This window comes from Mytilus edulis, chromosome 6 (assembly GCF_963676685.1).
Source record: "Mytilus edulis chromosome 6, xbMytEdul2.2, whole genome shotgun sequence".
NCBI classification, from domain to species: domain Eukaryota; kingdom Metazoa; phylum Mollusca; class Bivalvia; order Mytilida; family Mytilidae; genus Mytilus; species Mytilus edulis.
The window spans coordinates 81305339-81323646 of NC_092349.1; the positions used below are offsets into that span (position 1 = coordinate 81305339).

At 32.6% G+C, this 18308-nt stretch overlaps 1 protein-coding gene across 1 annotated transcript in view; it reads left to right on the forward strand.

The window, feature by feature from the left end:
* Positions 1–283: 283 nt before the first annotated feature.
* Positions 284–18308, forward strand: part of LOC139528598 (collagen alpha-5(VI) chain-like) — a 60170-nt gene continuing 42145 nt past the window's right edge. The window contains exons 1-6 of the mRNA XM_071324634.1: positions 284–416; positions 9016–9034; positions 9668–9877; positions 10990–11397; positions 11981–12055; positions 13175–13609. Of these exons, the coding sequence (XP_071180735.1) occupies positions 381–416; positions 9016–9034; positions 9668–9877; positions 10990–11397; positions 11981–12055; positions 13175–13609 (1183 nt within the window). The 5' untranslated portion in view covers positions 284–380. The remainder of the gene's footprint in view (positions 417–9015; positions 9035–9667; positions 9878–10989; positions 11398–11980; positions 12056–13174; positions 13610–18308) is intronic.

Genomic DNA, 18308 nt, shown 5'->3' on the forward strand with positions numbered 1-18308 from the left:
GCAATTATATAAACTGCATAACTGCATAACTCTTCTACAAAACAAATTAATGCTTCTGTACTATCTGATCACCTGTTTATTTTCAATATAACTAAATATGTATATTTTCACAATAAGGAGTATAGTTTTATTCAGTTATTGACCTTGTCTGTACAAAAAAATGTAATAGAATTTCGTTTGATAGATACGCCTATGATTTTATGCACCAGTGTCCTTACTTACCTGCATCGGTAATTCAATACAATGTCATTTTGTGACCCTTTAAAATTTGATAGTTTGTCAACCTTGCAATTTAAAGAGGATGAAGAAAAATTAGATACTTGTCACTTTTCAGTCAGCTGTAGAAAGAAACTGTAGCAAGTGTTTCTTTTCCAGTGAAAATGAGAATTTTATTTTGTTGCATTTTCTCCGTTTTGGTAAGTAAACAATATACTTTCTACACTGCTACATGAAGAACTAAGAAAACTATATCTATGTTATTCATTATTTCCTTTTTATTATTTTTTTTCAATACTTTTCAAACTTCTAAAATTTTCGAAGTCAAAGACAGAATTCTATATTGTAGTATCTATAAACTCTGGAATACTAAATTTAATTTCTCTTCCAAACTATCATCATACATTTATTCTGAGTTTGAGTTCCCTTTACTTTTGTGCAATTGCATCATTTATTCATAATTGCAATTATATATTATTTCAAATTGCTAGTTTCTGACTATATAATGTTAGGCGACTTCAACTCTCAACTGTGGTATCTTCAGTTGTCTCAATTGAGCTGAGTTGTTGGCGTGGCAACTTTTTATTTTTTTGAGAAGTGTGTTCAGATGCAGCATTGTAAAAACTCATTTGTGAGTAGCATGACATGTGCCACTATAGGACAGGAACAACTTACCCTTTTTCTGCACTTAACCCTTGATTTTATGAAGGGTTCATGCGTAGTGTTCCGTATTGTTTTATTGATTTTGTTGCCTTTTAGTCGAGTTTTAATTATTTGGTCATGATGTTATCTGTTTTAATCAGACTTGTAAGTTTGTATTGACCCCCTCCATTTTCCTCGCCCAATTTGATTATCTTTTCTCTTTGCTCATACGGTCTGTGACTTTCCTCCAATAAAAACGTTATATATATTGTCCCAAATTGGTCTAGTGCAACCCACCATGTGACATAATTTGAAACGACTGCTAAATTCGCCGTTTCAGAATCTAATGCATCCTGGGTAATATTTTCAAAAGTGTACACCAAAACGTCCTGATTGGTTAAAAATGTCATAAACAATGGAAATTTAACAAATGACGTGACGTCATTTTCATTTTAGGGTACGAACAGTGAAATTACCCATGATGCTTTAGATTCTGAAACGGCCAAACTGGAAGTAATAATTAAATGAGATGACGACGATTCACTTAAGGCTCACTAAATATGTTGAAAGGTTTGTTCACGATAGTCTGGCGATTTCAAATGCTTATCTGCCTCTCAGAAATGGAAGATCACGTTAAGCTGGTATAAACCCAACATACTTTATGCATTTACATTGTATCAAGTCGACCTATCCGGCCCATGTGGTGTTGGTCTTTGTATGCGAATTACTAGTATTTATCTGAATAGTCGGATGTTAATGTATGGTTGGTGGTATTTGTTGGTCTGATCAATTGTTTTGGTTAATTGTTTTATCTATTTATTTATCATTTTATTTCATTTCTAAAATCAACTAAATCGGCCGATTTTACCACAGGGACTCTCAAAGAAAAAGTTTACAAATCAATAATGGCGTATGATTTTTCACAGACTATGCTATCTTGATTTATATTTTTTGTTTTGCAAAATATAACCTATGGTATCTTGACTTATCATAAATCGTTATACGTATCTTGCCAGTATTAGAACCTATGGTCTTTTCATTAATATCATGTATCGCTGTATGTTATTTGACTCAAACGTAAGGTTTTTAGCTTTAAATCAGTTATGTAAATTATATGAGATTTTGATTTAAATGTTAAAAATGACAACTCAATGGCAGGTAAACTTTAAGAAATGAAAAATAAGACTGCATTCCTCCCACTCATCTTATTCTTCTACCTTTGTTATATTACCTCAGATAAAGATCACAATAATTACCATTTTAAGTCTATCCATTACACAAAACATTTATACTTTCATTTAAAAAGGCAAAGATATATATCACAGCAACTCGATTAATAGTCGCGTTGTTGTGTCATATTATGGACAGCCTACGTAATATTTAGGGCTGGAGTCCTTTCAGTAGATAGAAAAAAACAGAGATGATTCATTTTTTGAACAAATTTATTGCTTTAAAAATTAAATTGTTAAGCTCATGTGAAGTTTTATTCTTTAGAGTTCAGTGAACCCTGCACACTCGTGTTGGTGTTGGTGTTTACTCTGGTCCAATAAATTATTGTCTATTGATCTTGAGATTAATAGGTAAAACGCTACACAGCATTTAAGTATGATTTAGAGCTAGATTCCGTTCTGTTGATAGAAGAGAGAGAGCGGGGTGATTCGTTTTTTGAACAAATTTATTGCTTTTAATATTAGATTGTTAAATACATGTGAAGTTTTATCATATTAAGTTCAGTGAACCTGAAAAGTAGTGACGGTTTCGGTGCTTGCTCGGGTCCAACTATTTGATGTACATAAACTAATCTAGCTAGATGTAGAAAGTAATACTAAAAGCAATTAACATAATAGAAAAATGTTTATATACACTTTAAAGTGCGATTTATAGCTTGGATTATGTCCTGTACACCGAAATAGAAAGAGATGATAAATTGTCTCACAAATTTATATTTCAAAATATTAGATACATGCAAAGATCTGTAAAGTCTTATACTACAGAGTTCACACAGTGAGAGTTCAGTGAAAATGTAAAATCATGCCAGTGTTTTCTCTGGTCCAATTGATAGGCTAGCTGGTCTAATAGAAGAAACAAGTAAATTGAGAACAAAATACTTATACATCTTTAAAGTATGACTTAGAACTTGGTTCTTTTTTTCAGTAGATGGGAAAAGAAAAGGGATGATTCATTTTCCAAACAGATGCATTGCTTTAAATATGCATGTAATTTTTTTACTTGGGGTTAAGAGCCTGTGAAAATGACGATGCCGGTGTTTACACTGGTAGACTTGTTGGACTGGCTAATCTTGGGGAAGAAAAAACCCGGTCATAGCTCTCTCTCTCTCCCTTTTCAAAATCTGTCTACCAAGCTTTATTTTTTCGACTTAGAAGCATTCACTTAAATATATTAAAATTATCGAATGGTAGTGTTACAGGTAAGTTATGCCAGAGATGACAACAATCGTTTATTTTCGATCTGATTAAAAAAAAATGAATTCAAAACACTTATCAATTGTAAGAGGTTTGATACTTTACACTTGGACAAATAATATAAGAATGTTTGAAATACTTGTACCTAGAAAATCAATAAAATTGATATTTAATGAGGTTGTATAATCGTATTGTCACGTCTTAACAATTCAAAAAGGAATTTTGATTGATGATGGATTTATACATTTTTCGGAAAAGTTTAAAATGTTCCCACGACTTATTTAACATATAACCTTTGACGAAGAAAAAAACAGATGTTGGTAAACTTTCTTCAAAAGTATTTGCATCATCCAAGGTCCATACTTTTCAACGGAAAACTAGCTGGATCGAGCCAATAACCTTATGCAACAATCTTCAAAATGAAATAGTCTCTATAAGACAAAATATAACTTTCATGGGTTTTTTTCTGACTGTTATGTACTGTATTTACACTAAATCCATTGGACTTTAAATGTGTACTGGTTGATATTTTAGTCTTAGATACATTTTTTTTAAATTATTTTTGTTGGTTTTAAACTAGCAGTCGTCAGACACTGTGGTTACGCTCAGATATATAGAATAATAGATAGTTTCGTTTTTGATACTGACTATATCATGTGGAATATCTAGACGAGCCCATGATATAGTCAGTATAACGAAACTACCTATTATTTTGTTTATCGGTAACAATGACGTCACACAATGTATCGCCTAATATTTTCAGTGATACAGCCAGTACGTTGATACTCGAAAATATTAGGCAATAAGATCAAAGGGAAAATATACGAATTACCGATAAATGTACTTTATGTCTTTTTTTGTTGTTGTGAGGGATGTATAAATTCCCTCCAATGACTGGTCAGTGTTGTTGTGAGGGATGTATAAATTCCCTCCAATGACTGGTTAGTGTTGTTGTGAGGGATGTATAAATTCCCTCCAATGACTGGTTAGTGTTTCTGTTTGTTGCTTTTCTGCTTATTATTAAAATATGATAAGTGCTGCTTTTTTCAACCGATATTTAAAGTTTGAAAGATACTGGAAAGACGAGAAACAATTTAAGAAGTCACAACACAGAAAACTATATACTGGTATTGAACAAATGCGAAATGTGGAAAATGGTTGTTGGTCCATATAACAACCGGGTACTAATGATAACCTCACTATCATTTATATGCTACAATATATTATCTTTAATGCTGGGATGAAAAATTGCGGTTATATCTTTTTAAAGACGAATAAAGAAATACTATTCTGAACGATCATTGACCGTTTAATTTGACAAGTCATATAAAAGTTAGATATAATCTTCAACTAGACATTTTCTATACTGATTATGAATTCATCTATCAGCAAAGACCTGTAGGGATAAACGTTTAACATCAAAGAGCGTTTTATAAATATGTAGGGTTTTTTCCTCGTTATATAAAATTCACAAGATAACAAGTATGAACTTCAAAGTTCAATTCTTTTCAATCTTATAATAAACTCAATTTTAAGTTTTTTTGTATTTTATTTTAAGTTAAACGCGTGTTTTTGCATGTATATTTTTTTCTTATCTGAACACATTTTCTTGGTGTTACAAATTGTCCTTAATCATTCAATATCGAAAATGCACTTGAACTTTTACTAATCCTGAACGAATCGATTTCTTGGTTCTTTTGAACCTAGAAATGATACAACAGACATATAACCTTGAAATCGTCATAGGAATGAAAAATTAAAATATTTAATTCGGTACGTGATTTGAATTTTAATGTTGGATTGAAAGGATGCATTCAATTTATAGAATTTCAACAAACCTGTTTATGACGATAAATGTATTCACCCATTCATGCAGATGTTGCTATATAATAAATATAGAATGTTTCCTCGGATACAGTTTTACGCTGTTGATATCCAGAAAACCGTATCATCAACGTCAGCGTTTATCGTTATTTTTTCACAAAAAAATAGACCAATTTGTCAAAATGTTTATAAAATGAAATAAATCATTGACAATTTTAGTTAAAACCTCAGTATCATTTGAGAGTAAAATATAAAAACATCTTTTAATTATATAAACGAGAATTCAATATGAGTATATTTCCAAATTATAAGACGATGTCTCTCCTTGGAAATTACATGTATAACTGCACATAGCGCACTCATACACACTAGCAGTGTCATCGCTTAAAAATGGTTATATTTAATTCAAAATGATCATCAGTTTTATTTGAATGCATTGACGAAAAAATATGCAAATACAATTTTACAAATAATGAAAAGTCACTTTTAATGAGATACATACAAATAACGAACGTTTTTTATGCCCCACCTACGATAGTAGAGGGGCATTATGTTTACTGGTCTGTGCGTCCGTTCGTCCGTTCGTCCGTCCGTTCGTTCGTCCGTCCGTCCGTCCGTCCGTCCGTCCGTCTGTCCCGCTTCAGGTTAAAGTTTTTGGTCAAGGTAGTTTTTGATGAAGTTTAAGTCCAATCGACTTCAAACTTAGTACACATGTCCCCTATGATATGATCTTTCTAATTTTAATGTCAAATTAGAGTTTTTATTCCAATTTCACGGTCCACTGAACATGGAAAATGATAGTGCGAGTGGGGCATTCGTGTACTGAGGACACATTCTTGTTCTCTAATAGTTTAATTGAACATGTTGAAGTAAGAAATCCCACGAGTAGAAATGTAGGTATAGATGTTTATAAAGGGATACCCAAGAGACTAGACAAGAAATACATTTACCTTTTTTTGATAGCACACAGACGCGACATGATATCTTAAATGCCACACTGTAGTGTATTTGATGTTGTGAACTAACTTAAAATACATATATCACATATCACAAGAAATTTAAATAAATTTCTGACAACTGACCTGTTCTAAAATAGAGTATGGAAATGCTATATATATAAAAAGTGTTGTCTCTACAAGTAAAGACTTAATTCGGGATTATAAAACACTTTGAATATCCACAGTTATTATCTGAAATGGGATAAAAAAAAAAAAAGTAGGTATGGTATATTATTTTCATCCATGACACAAAATTCCCACACGCCCTCAAAAATCCGAAGCAAAACAAAGCCAAAAAAAGGTACAAAGTTTGTATTGCTGTTTTTTCACCTCAAAGTTTTAGTGCGGTCTTCATTACACAGAAAAAGCCCAAGCTTTTTTGAAAGTTGATAAGGCACCTGTTTGTGCTGAAGAATATTAGAATTCTTATTATTCATTTCTAGATGAACAAATCTTTAGACATCTACCCAACTTTAAAACACATCAAACAGTGACATTAAACTCAGAATATTTTATTTAAAAATTATAATTATAAAAAAAGTGTTCATACAGTATTTCAAGTTCTATATCGCTGTATGATGACGAAAATGTATTCTCTAAATAAAGAAAGGCAAAACTGTGTCAATCTGAAAACACTTGTGAATGGACATTTTTTAGGGTTGATTATATTTGTTTGGGTTTTTGTTATTGGTTGATAGAAATGTATATTAAAGAATGCAGATTCTAGACGAAGAGAGTTTATCATATATCTTTAAGGTTAATGCATCTTTGAATATCATAATTTTAATCTCAATGTCTTTTTTTTTTGTGTCCTATGTTGAATATGCGTTTTACCGTATCATTGTCCCATGTTATTGATTGATGAAGAAAACCGTCTTTAAAAATTGAAATGTGATGTGCACTTTTGTTTCCTACGCAAGTACAAAAATGTAACTATCATATTATTGTAAAAACAGATAAATGTGAGTTTAATGTGATGCCACCAGTGTCAGATAACGGTGTGTTCATTGACATTTTAATCCAATTCAAATGTATGTGACTTTTAAATGTATCAAATGAACGACACATGAGATTTGTGTATGTGAATTGTTAATAATATACCTTTTTATTGCACTTGGATTCAGGTTTACATAACAATCAAATTGTTTACGTTTTAACAATTCCTTACGGTGTATTGCAACTTACTGTGAAAGAGGTTGTTTTATGGATTTTAAGAAACTAAATTTAGTTATTGATCAGTTGGATAAGAAAGGATAAAACATTATAAAGATACATGTAACTTTAATTTTACATAAAAAAAAAATACCGGTTCAAACTCCTTCCAGTTTTATAAGGATATGAATGCGCTGCTATTTGTTCGAAGAATGATTGAATGTTAGAATAAACAAGAATGTGTCCCTAGTAAACGGATCCCCCATCCGCACAATCATTTTCTATGTTCAGTTGACCGTGAAAATGGGGTAAAAACTCGAATTTGGCACGAACGAACGGACGAAAGGACGGACGAACAGACGAACGGACGCACAGACCAGAAAACATAATGCCCATACATGGGGCATAAAAACTATTGACATTTGAATGGATTAATTTCATCACAAACTGAGAATACAATCTGCACAAAACTTCAGTATAAAAGTTTTTAGCATCTACAACCAAACGTTAACTACGATTATCATCAAAATTGAGGAGGAGTGGTATGATTGCTATTGAAACAACTCTCCACCAGATACCCAATGCCGTATAAGTTAAAAAGATATAGGCCACCAGTCGGCCTTCAACAATGAGCAAGACCAATTAAGCATATTAAGTTATAATATAAATGGCCCCTTATAACTGCGCTCAGAAGAAAGAAAGTTATGATTATATTTTGTTTTTTAAGCATATACACAGGCAAATTTCACTCACATCAATTTCACGTGAATTTAAATTCATGTGAATCTCACGTGAAATTCACATCAATTTCACCTCAAACGAGCTTATACGTGAAACTCACGTGAAAACAATTTTTGTGAGTTTCATGTGATTCTTGTGTGAAACTCATATGAATTTCACATGAAAATCACGTAAACTTTTTCATGTGAAATTGGCATGAATTTTTAAAATAGAGTAATTCAAATAACATCAAAATTTTTAAATGTAATTAAAATCATGAAAAATATCAAATTTTGTTGTTGTAAATTTCACGTGAAATTCATGTGAAAAATTTCACATCAGATTCATGTGAATCTCAATTCACGTGAAATTCACATGAAAATTTTCACGTGAGTTTCATGTATAAGCTCGATTGAGGTGAATCTTACGTGAAATTTTTCATGTGAATTTCACGTGAGATTGATGTGAAATTTATGTGAGCAAATTTTGCCTGTGTATAACAATCATAATTCGTTTGGAACACTTGTGTACAAATGCAAAACAATTGCCGAACTAGAAGTGTCCAGTGGGTTTTTTGTTTGTTTGGTTGGTTTGTTGGGTTTGGTTTTTTTATTTATTTTTTTTTTGGGGGGGGGTCACAATATTAGTTTATTAGATACAAAACTTAGAGAACTAGTAGTATTGTTTTTATCTTTGTCTGCTTGTCCGCTTGTCTACAGTGTTAAGCCTAAGCGCCAACTAGAGTGTATCGCATCATCTATAAACATTTATCTATTATACCGCAATAATTTAAAGATGCAAATATATTGTGAGATGCATCAACTATTATCTCGACAGAAAATTCCAAAATCAAACATAAAATACATTCGTATACGTAAAGAAAATGTAACTAAGATTTTTTTTTTGTAATAAGCGGGAAATAACTCACATTTGCTGTTTGTTCGATATATGCAAATTTGGATTAATGACGGGCACTTATTATACTACGGAGATAAAAAAAAAATAACAAAATTATAAATTATATCTTTTTTTCTTTTCAGATTTCCCAGACAGAAGGAGGTAAACATAAACGATTCATTAGAAAGAATTGAATATATTTACGCTTTTTTTCGAATTAAGAAAAGAAAAGTGTGATCATATTGATCAGTTATAATGAGATAAGTAGATGCGATATGATCGCCAAAGAAACATTAACTAACACGAGTCCAAATGAAGCGCATTGTAGCAACTATTGGTCAACGTACGGCCTTCAAAAATTCACAAACCCATATCGTTTAGTCAGCTAAAAAGACCCAGACATGACAAAATGTGAAACAATTCAAATGAAAACAAATATGACAGACAGAAACCAACGAAAGCCACTAAAATACAGGCTCCGGACTATACGCATACTGTTCCATATAGTTTGTGTATCGGTAATGGTGAACACTCAAGTCTTCAAAAGGTTGATTGCGAACAATACACTTCTACATATTTTAATCCACATGTTCAAATAATTATGAATTATCTGTTTCGCATTGTAAAATAAAATGTAGGTAGAAAGTGACACTTTTACTATTTTACTTTGTTAAATTTTTAAACTGGAAACAATATCAAAAAAATTAGATAGAATTAAATAAATAAAAAAGGAATAATTTTTCATATTACAAAATAATAACATAATTTATAATTGTTTCTTTTATGATTTTTCAGTATTGACAAAATGCAGCAAGCCAGTTGATATTGTATTTGCCATCGATACATCGGCTAGTATCTGGATTGTCAACTTTCCGAGTCAAATACAATTTGTCCGTGATGTTGTCAGTGAGTTGAACATTGGGTCTGGTATCGACAAAAGTCGTGTGGCAGTGGTCACATTTAGCAAAGATGTTAAATTAGTATTTGATTTCAACCAAGGACAAGGTACAATATATAAAAGTTGCATTTATGATTAATTTTGACACATCTGCATCAAATCGTTATTGACCTATCCAATTTATATTTTCTTCGTAACAAAAACTCATGTCTCGGCTCATAAAACAGAAAGTCTTTAAATACAAATCTAGTCAAAATTGTATATGTTCCGACATCGTATATAAGTAAAAATCGCAACTATCAGACAAACATTCAGATACCTTTTTAAATCTTGATGGTTGCCAGAGTATTGGATAGGTAATACTTCATGAATACTCTAATGTTTTTAAGATCTCATATTTCGGCATCTGGACTATACTTTTTAAGGCTATATTGATCTTAAAACATTACACATTACAGTTTAAACTTCAATCTATCTGAGCTTTAAGATCGGTGGAACACATGAATGATTTGTCAGGATATGATGTGTTGGAAAAGTTAAGACTATATGAACTTTATTTTATTTATAACTTTGAATGAACCAAAATATTGGATTCATCTAAATTGCATTGTAAGAACCAGGGGTAGAGGAAACAATATATAGGAAAAAAGAAATGTACCAAACTTCTAGACAAAAATCAGGAGACTTGTATGATTTCCAACTGTCTCTGTTGCCAATAAGACAACTAACCAACAGAGACCAAAAGAAAAGATGTAAACATATTCTATTTCATATAATCTCATGAAATATGGTCAATACATGATAGCTTTGGGATATATAAATTAAATAAATATCATAAGTGAAAGTTCATTGTTCGTACCCAGAAATGGAAATAACTTTACTCTATTGGTTGAATTTCGATCAGTTGTGACGTTTTTAACCAATCACGACGTTTTGGTGTACACTTTTGATAATACTTCCCAGAATGCAATTACATTCTGAAACGGCGAATTAGCAAATTATGTTTATAGTTGTGTTGCCTAAAACTAGATCCATTGATAAGAGCTAAGTTGTAGATTGAATGATTGTACTTATAAGTTCAACCGTTGCAAACATTTCTAACAACTCCCAGAGAAATCAAAAACGTTATTTCAATGCATCATTGTATTTTGATGAAGAGGAATACAGAGACTATGTAAAGAAAGGGACTAATATACTTTTGGAACGTATTTTTTTTCAGACACTGATGCAGTCGTGAAAGCAATAGATGAAATAGTGCACGATAAAGGTGATGCAACCAGGACCTACAAGGCACTTCAACTGGTACATGAACAAGTCCTTGCTCCAGGCAATGGCGAACGACCAGAAGTTGAAAATGTCGTTGTAGTACTGACGGATGGAGTTACAAATTCTGGAGGTTATGATAGTTACCCAAATGGCGGTAAAGATCAGACTTTAGATGATGCTAGGACTGTCCGTAATCTGCCTGCTCATCTATTTGCGATCGGAATAGGACACGGGGTCAATATGGAGGAGTTAAAACATATGGCCAGTATCCCGGATACTACATACGTCATTACTGCTAATGACTTTGAAGAACTTAACACCGACAACATAAAACAGAAGCTTATCAACAGAACTTGTGAAGGTACTCTTCTTTGTGTGATTGGCCGATTTTTATACATGCCCAATCCAAAAAAAAAAGCGTACAAAAAAGACTTTACTACACTCAAGACGATTTATAGCATTCTGCCATGAAGGAAACCATATGCCTCGAACTAGATAGATATATGAAGATGTGGTATGAGTGCCAATGAGACAACTCTCCATCCAAATAACTGTTTATTTTTTCAAGAGTCGATGGATTACTATCTAATCGACATATACCATTTTTTCATAAAGAATCATTGATAATATCAAATTTATTAAAAATGAACTTATAGCACCTCTCCTTTAACTATATAAAAGTTTTTGATGGTGTTCTTATTTCACAGTCTGTAGGTTTCAGTGTATAGTGTTTTCTAACTTGTTTTTTCTTCTTCTTTTCTATGATAAGTTTTGAATGTTCCTTAGATATACCGTTTTTTAAACTTTCATAATTAATAACTTTCAGTTTACATTCGATGTAAACATAGCAATGATTAAAATCTTTGTTAAACAATATAGTTTAAAGTTACTAATTTAAATCTAGATTATTTGTTTACTTATATTTTTTGTGAATTCTTACGCAGTTGTTGTGCCACAAGCCACCACTCCACCAACACCGGCCACCACTACTACACCACCACCTAAAGAAGAACCAAAAGGTGTGTATTCCCATTAAGCCAAATAATGGTTAATAAAATATTGCTTAACATAAGAAAAATATTCAAAGTTTTACCACAATTTGTAATGCGTATTTAATAGATTTATGATACATTAAAGTTTATGATTAGCTTTTAAGTCAAATAAAAAATAATCAACTAATGAAACAAACGGAAAATGATGTTGTTATAATGCCATTTGTAAAAGTCAATTTGTGGTTAAGACACAGGGTTAAACGCATCAAACCACTTCAGTTAAGATACACGATCGTAGTTTACTTATTTATCGTACGGCATGTAGAAAAATACGTCCATTCTGAACAAATCGTAAATCAAGAAGTTTTAGGCATATCAGCCTAGATTCTTTTTCATTATTTCACCTTAACAATTGATATGAATGACAATTTTGATTTACATACAGAAGAGTTTTCAAAGAAACATGCAGAGTGAGATCAAATCAGGGTAACATTGTTTGTAATCATGTACATTTGACCATACTAATAGTAATCATGTACATTTGACCATACTACTAGTAATCATGTACATTTGACCATACTAAGCCATCATTTTGTTTTACTTAGCTAGTATTAACGTTATTTATGGAACGGTAACCAACTTTCTTAGTATTATCTGATAGTTACAAGATTTTGGTTAAAGATGTCTTGATTTTAAGATTAAAAAACATGTTTTACGAGTGCCATCAGTTATATATGTTTTATCTATCAACCATGATTCCTGGTTATGTCTTAACAAATTTTTTAACCTCTCTGGTTTTAAACTTTACCAAACCACGAAATTGTATTATATGCAAAAAAAAATTACCTTTTTCTAAACTTCTAAATTGCGGGTACAATATTTAGTTGTGAACAATTGAAAACATACACATGATATGATTTCCACGGACAACACGTAAACAACACTTTTCACTATGGTAACCATCACCAGATACAGTAGAAACCTTTAAGGTTTTTGAAGCTTATAATTTCAAAAGTTGACAGAAAAAAAATTAAGAATCTAAACATATCAAGCAAAATCGTCTACAATTTAACTTAAAGGGAGATGATTTTAACATTTATCAATAATAATATCTTTTTTTCAAATCATAATTTTACTCATATACAGAATGTTATGAAGCCAGGGCAGACATATTTTTCGTTCTGGATCAGTCTTCAAGTATCCAAACTAGGGAAAACTTCCAAAAAGAACTCGAGTTTGTAAGAGAAGTTATCGATCGAATCGAAACTGGACCGACTAAAGCCCAGGTTGGACTTATGAAATTCAGTACAGACGCAACTACAGAGTTCCATTTAGGGGATCATACAACGAAAACAGATCTGGTAAATGCAGTATCTATGGTGAATTGGGAAGGGGGCAATACTAATACAGATAAAGCTATAAACTTGTTGATTGATAGAGGCTTCAACAAGATATTTGGCGCCAGAGAAAATGTACCTCAAATTGCTATTTTTTTAACTGATGGATGGTCTACAAAAGCATCGCTGACAGAAGAGGCTATCGAGAGGCTGCAGGAAACAGATATTATATCATTTGCTATTGGTACGTGTATAAAGTGCAGTTTTTTGTTTTATACAATTAAGGGACTAATAATTACAAAGTCGGAGAAAATAATCAGTTGTCCTACCACTGTACTTGATATTATAAATTAAAATATCAGAAGATGAGGTATGATTGTCAATGAGACAACTTTCCACAAGAAATCAAATGACATGGGCATTAACAACTACAAGTCATCGTACGGCCTGCAACAATGTGCAAATCCCATACTGCATTGCAGCTATAAAATGTAATTTGAATATATGTTAAAAAAAAATTGTAGTATGTGTTGCCTACGCAATATTACAATCAATCGGAACGGTGTATGATAATTTCGGTTTTTACACCTGATTTTCTTTTCTCCTGACCCTTGTTGACTTCCATTGATATGTGTTTCATCAAAAGAAAGTTATGAAAAGAATGAAAACAAAATCATTGTTGCGTTTGGTCTCATGGTGATTTCAGATTTCCTTGTAACACTTACTAGTTAAGTCACCAAAACGGAGTTTTTGGGGACTTATTGTTTTTGTATCGTTTCTTATTATTAAGTCACCAAAACGGAGTTTTGGGGACTTATTGTTTTTGTATCGTTTCTTATTATTATGTCACCCGATCGACAATGTCGGGTGACATATTGCTTTTCCTCTGTTTCTTTTTCTCTATTATTATTATGTCACCCGATCGACAATGTCGGGTGACATATTGCTTTTCTTATGTTTCTTTGTTATGGCACCCTCAACGGAGTTGGGGTGACGTATTGTTATTCTACGTTTCTTTTTTTTCTTATTTTTCTTGCAACAAATTTTGTCCGCGCGATTTCTCGAAATCCAATGGACCAAAATTGATGGAACTTTACTATATTAAGGACCCCTATGTGCTGTGTTGCAGGAAGCATGGAATGGTTCAAGATGGCTACCGTTACCATGGAAACGGAACGAATGTGAAAAATTCCAGTTTTGGGTTTTGGTGAACTGTTTGGATATGCTTTAACTCAGAATCATTATATTTTTATACAATGTAGGTGCCCACTATATACAGGTGTTGGATGATTTTGGCACTCATTGGAACTACTATGTTGCCATGGAAACTACACCAAAAATATCAAAAATATCAAAATGCTCCAAACGTCATGATACTTCACAGTAACGATGAGCAACATTGGAAGATGTGGAATTTGGCGTTGGAATTTCCAAAATATCTGTTGTTACCATGGAAACAATGCAAAAAGGTCAAAACTTTGAATTTTCACAGAACATTCCAGAACATCAATGTTAAATTTACTCTAGAGACATTAAATGGTATATATGATTATGGAGGGGAAAAATTGCAGCGGGGTTTGACTTTGGAATATTCGAAATGGCCGCCGTTACCATGGGAACAGCAAAATTATGAAAAACTTCAAAATGCTTTAAATTTTATGAAACTTATAACAAATTTTGCCTAGCTTATGTAGAATTAACTTTTGAGTTTCAAATTTTCAAAATGGCCGTCGTTGCCATGGAAACAGCAAAAATTTTCTAAATGGCTGCAGCTGACCTGGCAATGGGGAAAGGGTGCCATCCGCTATTGCTTGCAATGGCAAATCTAGTTATTATTATTATTCTTCCACCTTTTTTTGTCCGACAGGTTTTTTGGAGTAAAATGGAACCAATCTTAATGATAATTCACTATAAGGAGGAACACAAAATTTCGGGTTGCAGTAGGGTCTAAGACCATAAAAAATGGCTGCCGTTTCCATGGAAACGGAACAATTGTGAAAAATTCCAGTTTTTGGTTTTGTGAATAATTTAGAGATGCTTAAACTCAGAATCATCATATTTTATCACAATGTAGGTGCCAGCCATATATTGGTTTTGGATGATATTGGCAATCATTGGAACCACTATGTTGCCATGGAAACTACCCCAAAAATTTCAAAATGCTCCAAATTTTTTTGAAACTTCATAGTAACGATGAGCAACTTTGGTAGAAGCGTAATTTGGCATTGGAATTTCCAAAATGTCTGCCGTTACCATGGAAACAGTGCATAAGTGTCAAAATGCTCTAAAAACCTCAGGGTTTGGTAAATAATTTTGGTATGCTAGAACTTGAAATCATCAAATTTTTACACCATATAGTTGTCCATTATATACAGCTTTTGAATGATTTTGACAATCATTGGAACTCTTCTGTTACCATGGATACAGGATCAAATATTTCAAAAATTTCAAAATGCTCCAAAATTGATGAAACTTAATATTATTGTTGACTGCCAAGTCTGGATGAGACTTTTGACTTTGGAATTTCCAAAATGGCCACCGTTGCCATGGAAACTGCAAAAAAGTCAAAAATTCTCAAAATGCTTTGAACTTAATAAAACTTGATATTATTGTTAACTGACAAGTAATGATGAGGCTTTTGACTTTGAAATTTTCAAAATGGCTGCCGCTGCCATGGAAACGGCAGAAATGTGAAATTCTTAAAATGCTGTGAATGTACTGAAAATTTACAGAAAGATGTATTGCCATGCATATATGTGCATTCACTGTTAAACGATTCTGAAATGGCTGCAACTTAGTGGCAATGGGGGGAAGGGTGACATCCGCTATTGCTTGCAATGGCAATTCTAGTTATGTCACCCGATCGACAATGTCGGGTGACATATTGCTTTTCTTATGTTTCTTTGTTATTATTATTATTCTTCCACCTTTTTTTGTCCGACAGGTTTTTTGGAGTAAAATGGAACCAATCTTAATGATAGTTCACTATAAGGGGGAACACAAAATTTCGGGTTGCAGTAGGGTCTAAGACCATAAAAAATGGCTGCCGTTTCCATGGAAACGGAACAATTGTGAAAAATTCCAGTTTTTGGTTTTGTGAATAATTTGGAGATGCTTAAACTCAAAATCATCATATTTTAATACAATGTAGGTGCCAGCCATATACTGGTTTTGGATGATATTGGCAATCATTGGAACCACTATGTTGCCATGGAAACTACCCCAAAAATTTCAAAAATTTCAAAATGCTCCAAATTTTTTGAAACTTCATAGTAATGATGAGCAACTTTGGTAGATGCGTAATTTGGCGTTGGAATTTCCAAAATGTCTGCCGTTACCATGGAAACAGTGCATAAGTGTCAAAATGCTCTAAAAACCTCAGGGTTTGGTGAATAATTTTGGTATGCTTGAACTTGAAATCATCAAATTTTTACACAATATAGTTGTCCACTATATACAGCTTTTGAATGATTTTGACAATCATTGGAACTCTTTTGTTACCATGGATACAGGACCAAATATTTCAAAAATTTCAAAATGCTCCTAAATTGATCAAACTTAATAAGATTGTTGACTGGCAAGTCTGGATGAGACTTTTGACTTTGGAATTTCCAAAATGGCCACCGTTGCCATGGAAACTGCAAAAACGTCAAAAATTCTCAAAATGCTTTGAACTTAATGAAACTTGATATTATTGTTAACTAGCAAGTAAAGATGAGACTTTTGACTTCAAAATTTTCAAAATGGCTGCCGTTGCCATGGAAACAGCAGAAATGTGAAATTTTTTAGAATGCTCTCAATGTACTGAAAATTTACAGAAAGGTGTATTGCCATGCATATATGTGCATTCACTGTTAAACAATTTTGAAATGGCTGCCGCTTAGTGGCAATTGGGGGAAGGGTGACATCCGCTATTGCTTGCAATGGCAATTCTAGTTATGGCACCCTCAACGGAGTTGGGGTGACGTATTGTTATTCTACGTTTCTTTTTTTTCTTATTATTATTATTTTTATTATTTTTCTTCCACACATTTTGTCCAGGCGATTTCTCAAAATCTATAGGACCAAAGTTGATGGTACTGTACTATATTAAGGACCCCCATGTGCAAAGTTGCAGGAAACATGGAATGGTTCAAGATGGCTACCGTTACCATGGAAACAGAACAAATGTTAAAAAATCCAGTTTTTGGTTTTAGTGAACTGTTTGGATATGCTTTATCTCAGAATCATCATATTTTAATACAATGTAGGTGCCCACTATATACAGGTGTTGGATAATTTTGGCACTCATTGGAACTACTATGTTGCCATGGAAACCACTCTAAAAATTTCAAAATTCTCAAAATGCTCCAAACTTCAGGAAACTTCACAGTAACGATGAGCAACATTGGAAGATGTGGCATTTGGAGTTGGAATTTCCAAAATATCTGTTGTTACCATGGAAACAGGTCAAAATGTCAAAAAAAATAAAAATGCTGGATAAAACTTTACAAGAATGGTCAATGGCATCAGCAGAGTTGACTTTTGAAGTTTGAATTTTCAAAATGGCCGCCGTAACCATGGAAACAGCAAAAATTTCAAAAATTTCAAAATGCTCCAAAATTGACGAAACTTTACAAAAATGTTAATTGGCATGTGTATATGTTATCTTTGGCTTTGGAATTTTCAAAATGGCTGCCGCTCACCTGGCAATGGGGGAAGGGTGCCATCCGTTATTGCTAGCAATTACAAATCTAGTTATTATTATTTTTCTTCCACCTAATTTTGTCCGCTCGCTTTCTCAGAGTCAAAGGAACCAATCTGAATGATGGTGCACTATAACAAGGAACCCTGACTTTCATGTTGCTTTTCAATAGTGGCACTAAAAAAATGGCTGCCATCACCATGGAAACGGAAAAATGGTGAAAAAATATAATTTTGGAGTTAGTAGAATTGTTTGAGAA